Raw genomic sequence first — 15,361 nt, 5'->3', positions numbered from 1 at the left:
ACAGTCAGTCTAAGCAGGTTATAAATCTAAATCAATGGACTTTAAAATATTTTCTTACCATTACAGAATGGTATAATGGAAAGTAAAATCGACCTGGGTTCTAGTTGCAATTCTGCCAATGACTAGGATTTTTAAGGCCCCAATTTTATTCGACAAATATAAAATGAAATTGGGTTGGATTAGATAAACTCTAAAATTCCTTCAAACACTAAGGTTCTACAATTTCACTCACCTAAAGTTAATACTTTATGTCTGTGAATCAAGAACTTGTGATTTCATCCTTGTATGAACTTCCCCCACTAACTCTAACTTACAGTGCTAATTATTTAGGCTCAAAAAAGTTAAGAGGATTGTTTACTCAAGGTCATATGGCTGATAAGGGTAAAAGTTGAGACCTGAACCAGTTTTTCCTGTACTCTAGACATCATGCAATGTATAATATCAACTATATTATTGTCAATTACTATATAGACACATAATAAATATAACTATATTGATATCATATTAATACTATATTAATTAAGAAAAATATTCTCTATGTAATTATAATTATTTCCCAACAATACAAATAATACCCTAAACTAGGGAGCCTTTTATAGCTTCACAGGATCTAGAGTCCCAAATGACTTCTGAGTTTATGTAATTAAACCCTTATTTTACAAAGTAAGAAACTCAGGGCCAGAAATGCACTTGTCCAAGATCACAGAGGCAAACTCAAGTCTTCTGACTTCAAATCTAGTGCTCTTTCTACTATTATTAATGAGATTATGATATAAAAGGTAAATTTTTCATTATAGAACTTTTGGATGATTTCATAAGACAAATTATTTCATTCTAAAATTTCATCCTTAAATTTTTTTAGTCATGAATAAACCACCTGAAGAAATTAATCTGCTCAAAAGTTAGTATTGTCAAGAAGCATTGTGTTAATCATAATTATAATCTTTAATTGAGGGCAATGTTCAGAGAATAAAATAGTATCTACTATTACATCTCCATATTCAAATAGAGAGCACTATATATTAACAAAACTTTAAAAAAATCTTAATTTTATATTTCATATGAAAATAAGAAATATTTTTTGGGGTACTTTTATGCACAAATACTTGTGGAAATATATTTCTATTTCTGGAAGTAGGCTTTTAAAAAAGTATCATCACTGAGGCTTTTAACACTTTCTGAATCTAATTGTTAAGATAAGTTTTTCTTACCTGCCTTTATAATTGTTGATATCAAACATTTTTTTTGCTCTATAATATACTAATTTCCAAGGCCGGGGAATACCTTCACCTAAAATCAGAAACAAAGGTACTTATCTAGAAAAGATAAAAAGGTATTTTCAGGAAGTGAAAAGAATGAAACCAACAGAGATCTAGGTATTTCTAGGAGGCTAGAAATAATTATAACACAATCTGAGAAAATGATCCTACTTCTCTACAAAATGTTTTACAAATTGTAATTTTCAAAGCTAGTGAAGCCCTGCATAACTCAATTTGACCAATGTTTCTCCTTTTCTCACCTCTCCCAAACAAGCAGCAGTGTATATAATAGAGTAGGCATTTAATAAATGTTTGCTGAATTGTTGGGTGACCTGAACAATTCCACAGTAGTTCACTCTTTTTCATCTCTTTTACCCTAAAAGTTCCAAAATGATCCTGCTTGAATTAAAGACGGATTTTCTTTTATAGAATATATTCTAACATTTCCGCAGAGAGGATTCCTACAACTTCATATGGGTGCCAAGCATATTAAAAAATTTACAAGTGAGATTAAAGAATGAAAATGGGAAAACATTTGGGAAAAGGGAAAAAATCTTAATTTTTGCAATAAGAAAAGAGTTAAGAAAAATATGCAAACTAATCATAATCATTACCACGTGAAAATGAAAGAGAATGAGTATTTAAAAATCAAGTATCTGACTATTCATCAACTGGTTTATTGAGCACCTACTATTGTAAAAGGATATAGAAAAATGATAAGACTCAACCTCTAAAGAGATTAAAGAGGGAAAAATAAGAAGGAAATGAAAGTAATCAAGGGTACAGTTTGCCTGGTCTATTCAAAACAACAAATTTCTTAGTATTTTCCATATTTTCCTGCAGTCACCACACAATCAGTTCAGCTAAACTGGCAGGTACAGATCTTTAAAGGGAGTAAATGCAGAAGATTCTCCCATGAGGCCATTTGACTCCCTTTACCTTGAATCTACTTTTACTCATCAAGCAACCTGCTGATATTATTTTGGTTTCTCAAGTGGGTTTTCTCATTGAGAAAATTTTTTATTCTGACCAGAAGGCCTGAATATTCAGGGCCATTTGCCGTTTTTATTTCTCAGGATAAATAAGTAGAACCTTAAAATTGAAGAAGAGGGAATGACTTAGAGAAATCCTGGTTTTACTAGGATGCTAAGGCACAGAGTTTAATAAATTACTGACAACAGGAACAGCTGGCCTGCCCTGACCAGGTCTTTAATGATCAGCCTGTTGTGAAAACAGAAAGTTATAAGTACTATGTATATGACTGTCTCAGTGACTTTGGTCAATGTGAAACCGTAACCAAAGCAATGACCACCATTAAGCAAACTGACAAATCCCAGTTTCTGAACAAGCAAAGTCAGTGACCAGACCTTGGAACCACAGCAATGCCAAGGCAAATGACAATGAGCTAGTGTGTTACAGACATTATATGTGTATAGTGATATGCACCTACAAGTATGTAATATAAATAATGTATAAAATTTTGTCGTGGCTATGGGAGGCTGCAGGATGCTGATACGCTAAGAAATCCTCTATAGCAAATATCGGCAAAAATATAGTTTAAAAAAACGCTGAATGTTAATCAAGAAATCAGAATACTCAACTTACCAATGTGACATCTAAATTGGTGCTTTCTTTTTAAGTCTGTGATAACAGCTTTCTCCTCTGGATATCTGTCTGTATGCAGCAATTTGTCCGCAGTCTCAATTCCAGTCAATGATAAAAAATCATCTACATTTTTCCGTAGCTGTTCATTTTCCTTTGCAGAAAACTTGCCAAATTTAATAGGCATACCTGGAATTTCAAAATGTAAACATCTCTTATTAAAACCAAAATTCTTTTTCAAACCAATCTTCTAATCACTTTCTTTAAGCAATCTAATGACTTTGCTGCTTCCCTAATGAATTCCCAGATATATGAAACCAGCAAAAATAAACACGGTGAAGGTGGTTAAATGGGAAATAAAATTTATGCTAAACCATGTTATTTAGGCTGTGGCCTAAAAATGGACTATGTCATATGCATATCAGAACTCTTACTATATGTAAGGCAGTATGCAAGGTAAAAATAAAAGGATAAGACAAGGTGACATTTTAGGTGTTCTTAATCTCTGTATCAACTGGTGAATCCAGAGCTTTGCTGATTTTTAGTGCATAGCCTATCATATTGCCTTAGTATAAATTTTTTCCCTCATTAATGATTTTGACTTTCTTACAAAACAAATTTACCTTGTTCTTTAAACTGCTGAAACCGTTTCAAGTCATCCCTATACATCCGCTTTACTGTAGCAGCTGCCCTTTCCTTCACATTAGGAATAAACTCTTGGAGTTTCTTCACTGCAGTGTCCAAGTCAACATCTAGATCTATAAAATCATCAGACAAATTTTCCAAATCTGAATCATCAGCTTCTTCCAAGTTCTTTCTTTCCTCATTTGTAGATACTAACCTAAGAAACAGAAAAGGTGTGAATCTGCATTAATATAATCTATTTAAGTATCTTTTAGCCATTTGCTTAAAATGTAGTTCCCTCACTTCAGATAGACCAATGCTGCTATGAAATGAACTTTTCTGTTTCATCAACAAATATTTTGTAGCTAGTAGCCATTCAAGGTACACTTTAAAGAAGTTAATTTCTCTCTTTGTTTGGAGGGAATAGATCCATTAATTTCAAAGAAGGCATGCAGTAGAAGGAATGAACAAACATGGGAACCTACAGTAAGTAGGGGCTTGTCTCTGAAGAGTTTTGTGCCTAGGTCATTCTGGGATCTGAAGGTGTTTCTCCACACATTTGGCAAATAACTAGATGAAACTATATCTAATGAATGTCTGCTGAGGGGAATCCTTAGTGGTTATTTTCCTAAATGAACTCTTCTGCATAATCATTTCAAACTATCAGAACTTGATAAACATAATAGCTGGGTGAGATTTGGAAGAAAACTGCCTCAGTTCTAAGGAATCAGAGGTAAATGGTAAAAGAAAAAGAATGTTTAAAAGTGTCATTATCTGCTAATGAGCCAATCAAATTACAGTTGGTTGTAATCATGAATTAAAATTCTTACAATTTTGTCTATTTGGCAAGAAAATTCAATTTTATTGCCTCTACCATTCCAAACCTTGTTTAGATTTGCCTCCTTTTATGGAAAAGGAAATGGCAAACTACTCCAGTGGTTTCTGGCCAAGAAAACCCCAAAATAGGGTCATAAAAAGTCAGAAACAACTGAAATGACCCAACAACAAATGCACAAAGAGAATCATTTGGTGTTTAAAGCAACCTTGACTTGAAGGATGGTTCTGAAGTAATGATAAAGTGGCAGAACTCATATGAAAATGATATCAAAGCTTAAGATCCCAATATTACCTCTCCTCAGTTTCTACACTTTTCTCTGAGTGAGATTCTTTCTTCTTCTTTCTCCTGATGTCTCTCACTCTCTCATTAGGAGTGTTACTACTCTCTGAATTCATCATGTTATCAGTTCTGTGGACTACTTTCTTTTGGCCAGAGGGTTCACCCATACAGCCCATACCAGAAACTGAAAGGTCATCCACAAGTTCTTGATCCTTTCTAGTTGAAGTTTTTCTCTTTCTTTTCTTTTTCCTTCCAGAGTCCACACTGCTTTCATTAAGAGCACTTTCACCCTTCAAAGTGTCAGTGTTGTTAACATCACCATCTATCTTCATATGGTCAGAAAGCCCAACCACACAGCTTGGACCAGGTACTGGAAAGTCATCGGTAAAGGCCCGCTCATTTTTAGTTGAATGCTTTTGCTTTCTTTTCTTTTTCCTGACAGACTCCCCATTGTTAAAAATACCCTCAGTCTCTACAGTCTCAGTGTTAAACCTATTACCCATTTTCTTAAGGTCAGGAGAGCTAGCCACAGAGCTCATGCCAGGAGCTGCAAAGTCATCACCAAGTTCCTGTTCATTGTTAGTTGAAGTCTTTTGCTTCTTTTTCTTTTTCTGGACAGATTCCCCATTGCTTTCAATAAGGGTTCTATCACTTCCCAAGACCTCAGTGTTATTAATCTTATTTGTTTTCATATGGTTAGAAGACATAGCCACAGAGCTTGGATCAGGTATTGAAAAGTCACCTGCAGGTCCCTGCTCATCTTTAGCTGAGGTCTTTTGCTTCTTTTTCTTTTTCCTGATAGATTCCATGTTGCTTTTACTATGGGTGATGGCACCCTCCACAGTCTCATTGTTAACATTATCATGTGTTTTCATTTGGTCTTGTTTAGAAGACCTATCAATACAGTTTGTAAATGGTATGGAAAAGTCCCCAGCAAGTATCTGATCATTTTTAGATGAAGCTTTTTGCTTCTTTTTCTTTTTTCTGACAGATGTCCCAATGCTTTCAATAAGGGCATCATCACTCTTCATAGTCTCACTATTATTAATCTTATTATGCATTTTCATATTTTCAGAAGGCCAATCCACAGAGCCTGGACCAAATACTAAAAAGTCACCAGCAGGTGCCTGATCATTTTCAGTGGAAGTCTTTCGTTTCTTTTTCTTTTTCCTGATAGATTCCCCATTGCTTTCATTAAAGGTGCTACCATCCTCCAAAGTCTCAACATTAACACTAGTTTTTTTCATCTGGTCAGATGGCACATCCACAGAGCTTGCACAAGGCACTGAAAAATCAGTAGATGCCTGCTTATTTTTATGTGAACTCTTTCTCTTTCTTTTCTTTTCCCTGACAGATTCCACAAAGGTGCTGTCACCCTCCAGAGTCTCAACGCTACAATTAGCTGCACCAACCACTATAATTTGGTCGGAATGCACATCCACAGAACACATCTCAAGCATTGAAGAATCATTAGCAGTTGCCTGGTCATTTTTAGATGAAGTCTTTTGCTTCTTTTTCTTTTTTCTTACAGATTCCACGTTGCTTTCACTGAGGATGCTGTCACCCTCAACAATCTTGACATTATTAACACTATTGGATGGTATATCCAAAGAGTTCGCATCAGGCACTGAAAAATCATCCACAGGCACAACATCATTTTTATTTGAAGTCCTTCTCCTTTTTTTCTTTTTCTTGACAGATTCCACATTACTTTCACCGAAGGTGCCACCACCCTCCAAAATCTCAAGGCTATTAACTACACCAACTACTTGGTCAGAAGGCATATCCATATAGTTCATCTCAGGCACTGAAAAAGTGTCAGCAAGTGCTTGATCATTTTTAGATGAAGTCTTTTGCTTCTTTTTCTTTTTTCTGACTAATTCTGTATTGCTTTCACTAAGGGTGCTAGCACCCTCCAGATCCTCCACATTACTAACACTATCACCTGTTTTCATTTGGTCACCTACAGAGCTCACACAGGGCACTGAAAAATCATAAGGAGATACCTGATCATTTTCATGTGAGGCCTTTCCCTTTTTTTTCTTTTTCCTGACAGATTTTATTCCATCTTCCGTAAGGGTCCTATCATTCTCTAATGCACTAACTTCATTGACCACTTGTGTCCCATTGGTGTGCATGGTCATAAGGCTTCCATCAGACATGGAAACCTCCTTAGATTTCAAATGGTTTTCATCTGGAGACTTTTTGCTTTTGTTCTTGGACTCTGACAATCTCATTATATCAGTTGATACTAATGGTTCCCTAATCTCACCTTCTCTTTCTAAACAAAAGATAGATTCTTGCTCTTGGGAATAGAAGCTCTCATGAGAGCTTTTCTGTGTATCATTGAAATTTCCCTTCCCACCACTGACTGTATGGAGTTTGTCCTTAAGTTTGTGATCTGGATCTTCTACCTCATTTTTATCAGCTTCAGAAATTGAATGCAGTTTACCTTTTTCACTTGATTTTAGAAACCCTTTCCCTTTTTTCTTATCTATGTAAACAATATCAACATCTTTTCTAAAGTTCTCCCTTTCCATACTTTCGATATTTTCTTTATTCACAAGGACACATATTACCCCCATTTCCTCCTGTATATCACAGGTGATTGCAGTTTTCTTTTTTCTGTTTTTGGGCCGTAGTGACAAGTGACATCCTTTAGGATTTCATTATCACTGCAGATTTCTGATCTGACACAAGTAGAACTGGGGAAGTGGGAATCTGCTTGGTCTGTAGTCCTTTCAGAATGTTCATCAAAGAGCAGGAGAGAGTCATTGAGATCTTTCCTGTTAAACTCTTTATTCTTTTCCTCAGTTGCAGAGCTTTCTCTGTGTTTTTTCTTCACAAAATCTGGAGTATCAATTTGAAATCCGCCAGATTCTCCATCCATGTTGTTCCTGCAATGAAACATTTTAATGAAGTAAGCTAGCATAAGGGAAAAGATTCTATTTTTGCAAAGTATATCCCTTTATCATGACATGAAGAAATGATGACAATAAAATAAGACTTCATTGTGACATAACTCCAGAATCAGGGTTTAATACACTGTCTCATACATTTAAGATTTACTGCAATATAATCCTTACTCTCCATTGTCACAAGACATCCTTGCAACTGAAATTCCAATATAAGACAGCCCACAGGGCCATCAAGTATCCCATTAGTTTACACTCCTTCCTTATAGAGTCAAGGGTTAGAGGAGTTATGTTGTATTCATATGCAACAATGGCCTATGTGGTGCCCAATTTTATAACACAGCAAAGGACCTTACAGTAAGGATTTAATGCATTTAACTTGGAGTGATTTTCAATATCCTGAAGTTTAAATATTGATATTCTCCATATAAAATGAGAAAATGTCTTTTACTTCCTAGCCCTTTCTTCATACTCCTTTGTACAGTAATTTCTAATGGTTTTATTGCACCTCATTACAACATATATTCTTTAAAAGATCTAATTTGTCACAGACACGGCAAATGCTTCCACCAAAGTCCTGCTGTGGTACCTCATGGGAGTGTAGAGGGGACCCTGGGATTTGATAGAGGAATTCAATCTCTAGTAGATCCAAGCTTAAAAGGCTTTAAATAAAGACGCAGTGGCAGCCTGTACACTTGTTGTACATGAAGTTCAGGAAGGATCATCAGGTGACAGCAGAGTGATTAATATTTTTGGCCACAGCAGCTCAAGGAAAACTATTGCTTAAAGTACAAAAGGGCTAAAAGTTGCATCAGGGAAGGCAGTATCTCAAGTGGAAAAAAAATAGGTAGAAGACCATGAATTCAGAGCTGGAAGGGAATCTTTATTGAGCCTAACTGCCTCATTTTAGAGACGAATAGACTCAAAGAGCTTAAAATAATCTGCCTAGGGTCACAGAGCTAGTAAGTGTGCAAGAGAGAGGACTGAAACCAAGTTTTCCTCACTCAAAGTCCAGCCCTCTATCCACTAAACTTCTATTGAAAGTTTTTTGTCATTTTTTTTCCTCTAGCAAATAGCAGACTGCCTTGCCCATTCTGGATTGCTGTTACTTGCTAATTGATGATAATGATGACTAATAATAATGGCAATAGCAGATTGTGTTTTCAGTGTTTAAATGCTAAAAAGGAAAAGAAAATATCCGATTATTTATAAGAAGGGGCTTCTCATACTTACAACTTCCTAACATTGGTGACCTTGGGCACATCCAAAGATGAGAATGATTAACAGGAACCTTGGCTTCTATTCCTTCCACAAGTCTATGTGCTTCTGGGAAAGTGGCTCCTAGGTTATCAAACTTGTCTATCTCTGTCTTATCTGCAAATGGGAGAAAGATCATTAAAATCATAGAAAGAGATATGCAAAGTTGTAATGTATCTCAAAGACCATCTCCTACAAAACCCAATCTGATATTGGAATCCCAGATTCAACAAGTGGCCACCAACCTTTACTTTGATTTCTTCCTGTGACTGGGGAATTTACTACTTCTCAAAACAGCCCATTTCAGTCAGTCAGTCAACATGTTGGGGTGTTTGGGTGCTTGTACTTGGGTCCCAATTTCTCCCTAGCCTCAGAAACACTGTCCCTTGATAATCATTTAAGATCAATTGAGCCCCAATTAAGGGCCAAAAACCTAAATTAATCTTTTTCTCTGAATGAACTAAAAACACCCCTTCCTGTGTCAGCAAATTTCAGGACCAGATAGAACTGATCAGTATTCTTCCTTTTGTTATCACTGGGCCCAGGATGTCAGGGACCAGGTATTCTCTTGAATAATGGGACTTTTATTATCTTGAGTTTCAATTGAGAACCGACCACTCCCTAATCCCACCCTGAATCACCTAGTTAGCATATTTGGCACATGTTTTATTGTATTTTTATCCTATATAAACTTTAACTGTACCTCTCTAAGGTTGCAGGATCCTTTAAGAATCCTTGCCCACTGAAAAGAGTAATAATAAATCTTTGCCACCTTGAATTAAAGAATGCTTGAGTCTGTGAATTCCTTCCAGACGGCCAGTCTTGTACTCCGGTCTTTGAGGGGTCACAATCTCTCAACCTCTCAGCCCGCAACAAACAAGCATTTATTAAGTGCCGATTCTGTGCCAAGTTACTTACTGTGCTAAGTGCTGGGGATGGAAAAGGAGGCAAAAGACAGTTTCTGCCTTCAAGGATCTCACTGTATAACAGGGAAGACACCAAGCAAATACATACAAACAACCTATATACAGGATAAATAGGACCTAAGTCACAGAGGGAAAGCACTAGAATCAAGAGGGGTTGGAAAAGGCTTGACATATAAAAATGGAATTCAAATTACCTACCCCCAAACCCTTTCTTCTCTAAACTTCCCTATATATGTTGAAAGCATCAAGAGAAATGGGATTTTAGAAAGTGGAATTTTAGTTGTAACTTGAAGGAAGCCAGGAGGTGGAGATGAGAAAAGAGAACACTCTAGGATTGGCAAGCAGAGGGCTGGGTGGGGAATGAACTGAGATGCATGGTTTTGTTTGAGGAATAATAAGGAAGCCAAAGTCACACGATCAAAGAGTACGTGGCAGGGAGTAAGATGTAAGGAAACTGGAGGCGATGAGGATGGGATCTGGTCCCCAAAAAGGAAAAACCCTGGACTTTCCCACAAGGCCAAATCTCTGGTGTTAGCCTGAGGCTATAATCCCATCAACTGGCCTTTCACCGCGGCTACACCCAATCTCCCAATTCCGTTACCCTTAACCTAACCCAGCACTCCATTGTTTTACCTCCCTATGGCCCCCGGCCCCTTCCCATCTCCACTCTCCCTCAGCCACGTGGTCTAGGTAGCAGCTTACTGCCCACTCATCCAGATCTTCCTTAGACCCCCTCCTCCAGTCACCCCAAACTACTTGGCCACTCCTAGATATCTCCCACAGTCCTTCTGTATATAAGGTTCATCTTGTCTCCACTGAAATGCTCAGATTCTTAAAATCTAGCCTGCTTGCCTTAGCGATACAAATGCTTAGATTCCTTAAGCTTCTGTCCAATATAAAGGATGTTCTAATAAACCTTGGCTGAAAGAAGGCTTGGGTCGAATTCTTTTAGACAGGACCTGCTTGTTGTGATTTTGGGGTCCCAGCACCCCCTAAGCCCCTTAAACCTCAAAGGAGAGAAGGGGAGGACTTTGAAAGCCTTTGACATTTGATCCAGGAGATGTTGGGGTGGGGAGGAGAACTGACAATGGACTGGAGTTGGGAGAGACTTATGGCAGGCAGACCCACCAGTAGGCTATTATATCAGTCCAAGCACTGTGGTAATAGGGACCTGTACCAGGGTGATGGCACCATCATAGCATATTGGAGATATGCTAAGATGAACTGAAAGGCCTGGACAAACAGACTGAAGTGGGAGGGGGCAATGAAAGATAGCTTAAAAATAGCTTACATTAAAAAAGATTCAGAAGACAACCTTCCCAGTTCCACCCCCAATTGAGGATAATCTCCACTGTTGTCATTTAAAAAGTTTTTTTCTTATGGTTATTTTATGGGAACTGCTCCTTAAATCATCCTTTGTTAGCCATTTATTCAGAAAGAACTACTTAAGTTTTTCTAGAGCTGGAAAAGATGAGGGTTGGAAGTGTAAAAAGATCTGGAGTCAGAGGACCCCAAAGACTGAAACGGAGATCCTGGGCTTTCTAGCTGTGTGACAAAAGGCAATTCAATTCAACTAGCATTTATTAAAGAACAGGGCAAGGCTCCAGATACTAGTAATACAAAGACAAAGGCAGCCCTCGAGAACCTCACTCTATTGGGGATGGGGGAAGAGAGAATACAAAGTTCAAAGATTGGTAAATACAAAGTAATAAAAAGTAATTTCAAATACAGCCACTAACAACTGGAGAGAAGAGGAAAGACCAAGTCTAGGTGTAGGAGGCTGTGTTTGAGGCTAGCTAGGCAGCTAAGTGGATGGAATGCTGGGCCTGGACTGAGGAAGATCTGAATTCAAATCCAACCTCAGTCTCTGGGCAAGTGACTTAACCTCTGGTTGTTTTACTCCACTGGAGAAGGAAATGACAAACTTGATTCGGTTTGGGGTTACTGGGAACGCTGAAATGTCAGAGAGATGGAAAGAGAGAGTTCACACAGATGAGCTACGTTTTCAGTAAAGTAGGAAAGGCTTGTGAAACTAGCAATTTTGAGAAAAAAGAAGGTTTGGAGTATGCTGTGTAGAGTGTGAAACTGAGCCAACAAGATAAGAATAAAAAGACTACAGCAGTGAGGACCTACCGGTTTTAGTAACCACAAATTTGTAGTAAGTTCAGTCAGAAAGGGCAGATGATTTTCTCTAGCAGCTTGTTAGTAGGAATGGATCATATGGGCACTGAGGATATTCCTGGGAAAATGGGCTTGAAAATGTGACTATTTAAGAGATAAGGAATTCAAGGGTAATGAATAGTTTATGACTGAACTGGTCAAACATAATAGACTGGAAAGGAAGTGAGGTCAGAGGTGGGATAATGAACTGAAAGAAATGGACAACAGGTTTAGAAATGAGGAAAGAGATTGAAGGATAGGAGATTTTGATCAAAGAAAAGAATTTCAGTTTTGGACAACAGAAGCAAAAGTTATCGTGCTATGATCATATGCTGGATTTTGAGTGAGAGGACCTGGGTTGGAATCCTACCTTCATTTACCATTCTGAAAAGTCACTTAACATCTCTGGACCTCAATTTTCTCACCTGTGAAATGAGGATAGCTATGACCCCTAATGTCCCTTTCCATTCTATATTTATAACAATGACCATCTCTGCGTAGGATTGAGGTGGGGTGAAGGTGCAGACAGATCCATGAGTCTGTTGAACTGGGAGGACAGATGTTTAGATACCTATGTAGCAGAGTAGATAAGAGTGCTGAGCCTAGAGTGGGGAAGACCTGAGCTCAAATCCGGCCTCACTTGCTTACTAACCTTGTGACCCTGGGCAAGTCTCTTATCCTATGTTTGCCTCAGTTTCCTCATCTATAATATGGGAATAATAATAGCACCACGTGGTGAGGATCGAATAAGATAATAATTGTAAAGCCCTTAGCACAGTGCCTGGCACATAGTAGGCCCTATACAAATGTTAGCTGCTGCTGCTACTAGTGAGATAACAATTGAAAAGCGAATAGCACATATGGGGGGGGCAGGAATAGAGAAAAGCGAACAATGCCTGGCACACAGCAGGCGCTATATAAAGTAAATATAATATACATTTTAAAAGTTAGCCACCACTACCACTAAATGAGATAATAATTGTAAAGCGCTTAGACCATACCTGGTGCACAGTAGGTGCTATATAAATGTTAGCTATTATTATTATTATTGTTACTAGTAATATAAATGTTGACTTCCCCATTAATGAGGACAAGCACTGGGCTAACACTGCATAGGATTTAAGGTTCCGGCCTGCTCGAAATTGTACGGATCAATGAAATTAAGGCCAAAGAAGTAAGGGTGACTTATTCCACGGTCACATGGAGAGCGAGTGATAGGGCTGGGACTGGACCCCATGTGTCTTGGATAGCAGTCCCCAGCTCTTTCCATGCGCTGCGCTTCCAGACCACCCCTCACCCCCCAAAAGGGGAGAATAAACAACTGAAAACGTTCGTTCCCAACCGCGCCTCCCTCAGTCTTGAAAGACAGCAGTTACTCACTTCCAACGTGCTCAGTCGTGGGGCCCCCGCCACCGGTCCTGAAACCCAGCCCGACTTACTTTGACTAACAAGTCGCTAAGCACGGCCAGGTTTCGTTCTCTCCAGGAAGTGCCCAAGCGGAAGTCGCCTGAAACATACACCCCTTTCCGGAATCCCGCCCGGCAGGCCACGTGTAGCTGCCATGGCAACGGAGGACGCTATTTAAAGCACCCTTGCGAGCGGGATGGCTGGCCTGGAGAAATCAGACAGTTCAATGGGCCGTGCGTTCCCTCCTAGGCGCTAGGGGATGGACCAAGAGCTTCCCAGGAGTGCTTAGTCTTTTTTTGTGTGCTTTAAGCCTCTTTTGGCCATCTGGTGAAGCCTGTGGATCTTTCCTCAGAATTATGTTTTTAAATTCCTGAAATAAAATACGTAGGATGACGAAGGAAACCAATTATACTGAGATATAGTTAACAACAACAAAAAAAGATTTTCCTGAAGATTCACTTAAGAACCCCATACCAAGGAGTGCTTTTAGCAGACTATAGCATTTTAGAGGGGGGGCGCAAGGGCCGGGGGGGGGAAGCATACCCCCTAGCTATCATTATCGTCATCATTATGGACCTACTTTTTGTGAAAGCTTCTGTGCTAGAATGTAGCTGAAAGAACGATCACTGCCTTTAACAATACATGTTCTAAAGTTTTCCAGTTCCAACATTCTGTGATCTAAGAGCCTTTCCAAATCTGACATTTTTTGTACTAGGGTTCCTTTTAGCTCAAATGATCTAAGATTATATGGAAACTACAAATTAGTCAGTTAAGAGAAAGCATGGGCAGGAAACAACCCTGGGCTTTTTTCTTCATAGGGATGTAGCCTGAATTTCTTACTTTTTGCATGTTGGCTTATTGTACATTGACTGCTTCAGAAGTGTTCCTGTTGATATTGTCTATTTTCATATCTGAGGTTTTGCAGCGTAGCTATGGTATCTGCAATTCAATTTGTAGTACATTTAGACAGTTTATAAAAATGGTAGGAATGAATGAATGAATGGACTCAAGGTTAGTTCAACATTAAGGAAAAGAATAGCTGTGACTTGGGATATTCACAGTTCAGTGGTATTAATTGGGTATTTTTTATATTTGTTTATGAAAAGTTTACCTGAAGGCAATATAAACGGTACCACAAAGGTGTATTGGAGGTGGGAACTCAGAAGTGAGTATTTGTTTTTAAGTGGGAATGTTATTTAATTTGTGTAGAAAGATCCCAAGAACTAGCTCTACTAATGTAGATTTGATTCTTCTCTGCAATTTATAGTGTTGCCTAGAATGTTGAGAGTTAAAGTGATTTGCTAGGGTTGACATAGTGGATTCTCTGTAGAAGAGAAGTGGAATCTGATCCCAGGTATTTCTGACTGAGGCCAGTTCAAATCTTTCCTCAGATACTTACTGTGTAACCTTTATTTAACCTCTGCCAGCCTCAGTTTTCTCATCTGTAAAAATAGTGGTGATAATAATACCTACCTCACAGGGCTGCTGTAAGGATAAATGAGATAATAACACACGTAAAGTGTTTTGTAAATCTTAAAATATCATCATTAACATTATCATCATCATCATTATTACTACCACCACCACCACTACACCATGTTGCACAGCTACAAAAATAAATTGAATCTGGAAAGGACCTTACAAATCATTTGGCCCAACTCTCTTAGTTTATTAATGGGGCAAATAAGTCCCAGAGAAGCACAGTTACTTTCCTAGAGTCACACAGCAAGTTCTCAGCAAAGGCAGGACAACAGAATCGTAGAACGTCACAGGGACCTTGGAGACCAGATTCTAGTTTAAAACCCTCGTTTTACGGATGTGGCACAAACAGGGGGGTGAAGTGATTTGCCCAAATGAGTTAAGTGGCAGGTCTCCCGAGTCCCCTGGTCAGTGTTTCTCTCACCACCCAACCATGTGTAAATCTGTCCCAAGGATAGTGGAGAACATTTAAATGCGTTAGAGGCTCTTTAAAGTTCTGTTCGGGGGCAGGGGTCAAAGAGTGTTGGTGTGAAGTGTTCTATGTTCGAAAATAAGTGGAGAGGAAAACTCAGTCTTGTTGGCGTCTTGTTGCTATAGAAACGGGCCATTCCATTC

General features: G+C 38.4%; 1 protein-coding gene across 1 annotated transcript in view; it reads right to left on the bottom strand.

Annotated features, from left to right (window-relative positions):
* TTF1 (transcription termination factor 1) overlaps nt 1–13,349 on the bottom strand; it is a 35,536-nt gene extending 22,187 nt beyond the window's left edge. The window contains 7 exon segments of the mRNA XM_078149977.1: nt 1,212–1,290; nt 2,865–3,050; nt 3,485–3,702; nt 4,615–7,241; nt 7,244–7,499; nt 8,751–8,891; nt 13,241–13,349. Coding sequence (XP_078006103.1) covers nt 1,212–1,290; nt 2,865–3,050; nt 3,485–3,702; nt 4,615–7,241; nt 7,244–7,492 — 3,359 coding nt within the window. The 5' untranslated portion in view covers nt 7,493–7,499; nt 8,751–8,891; nt 13,241–13,349.
* Nucleotides 13,350–15,361: the final 2,012 nt, after the last annotated feature.

Source organism: Phascolarctos cinereus, unplaced genomic scaffold (genome assembly GCF_003287225.1).
Source record: "Phascolarctos cinereus isolate Bilbo 61053 unplaced genomic scaffold, phaCin_HiC Scaffold_2;HRSCAF=192, whole genome shotgun sequence".
Taxonomy (NCBI): domain Eukaryota; kingdom Metazoa; phylum Chordata; class Mammalia; order Diprotodontia; family Phascolarctidae; genus Phascolarctos; species Phascolarctos cinereus.
This window is presented reverse-complemented; position numbering and strand designations above follow the sequence as displayed.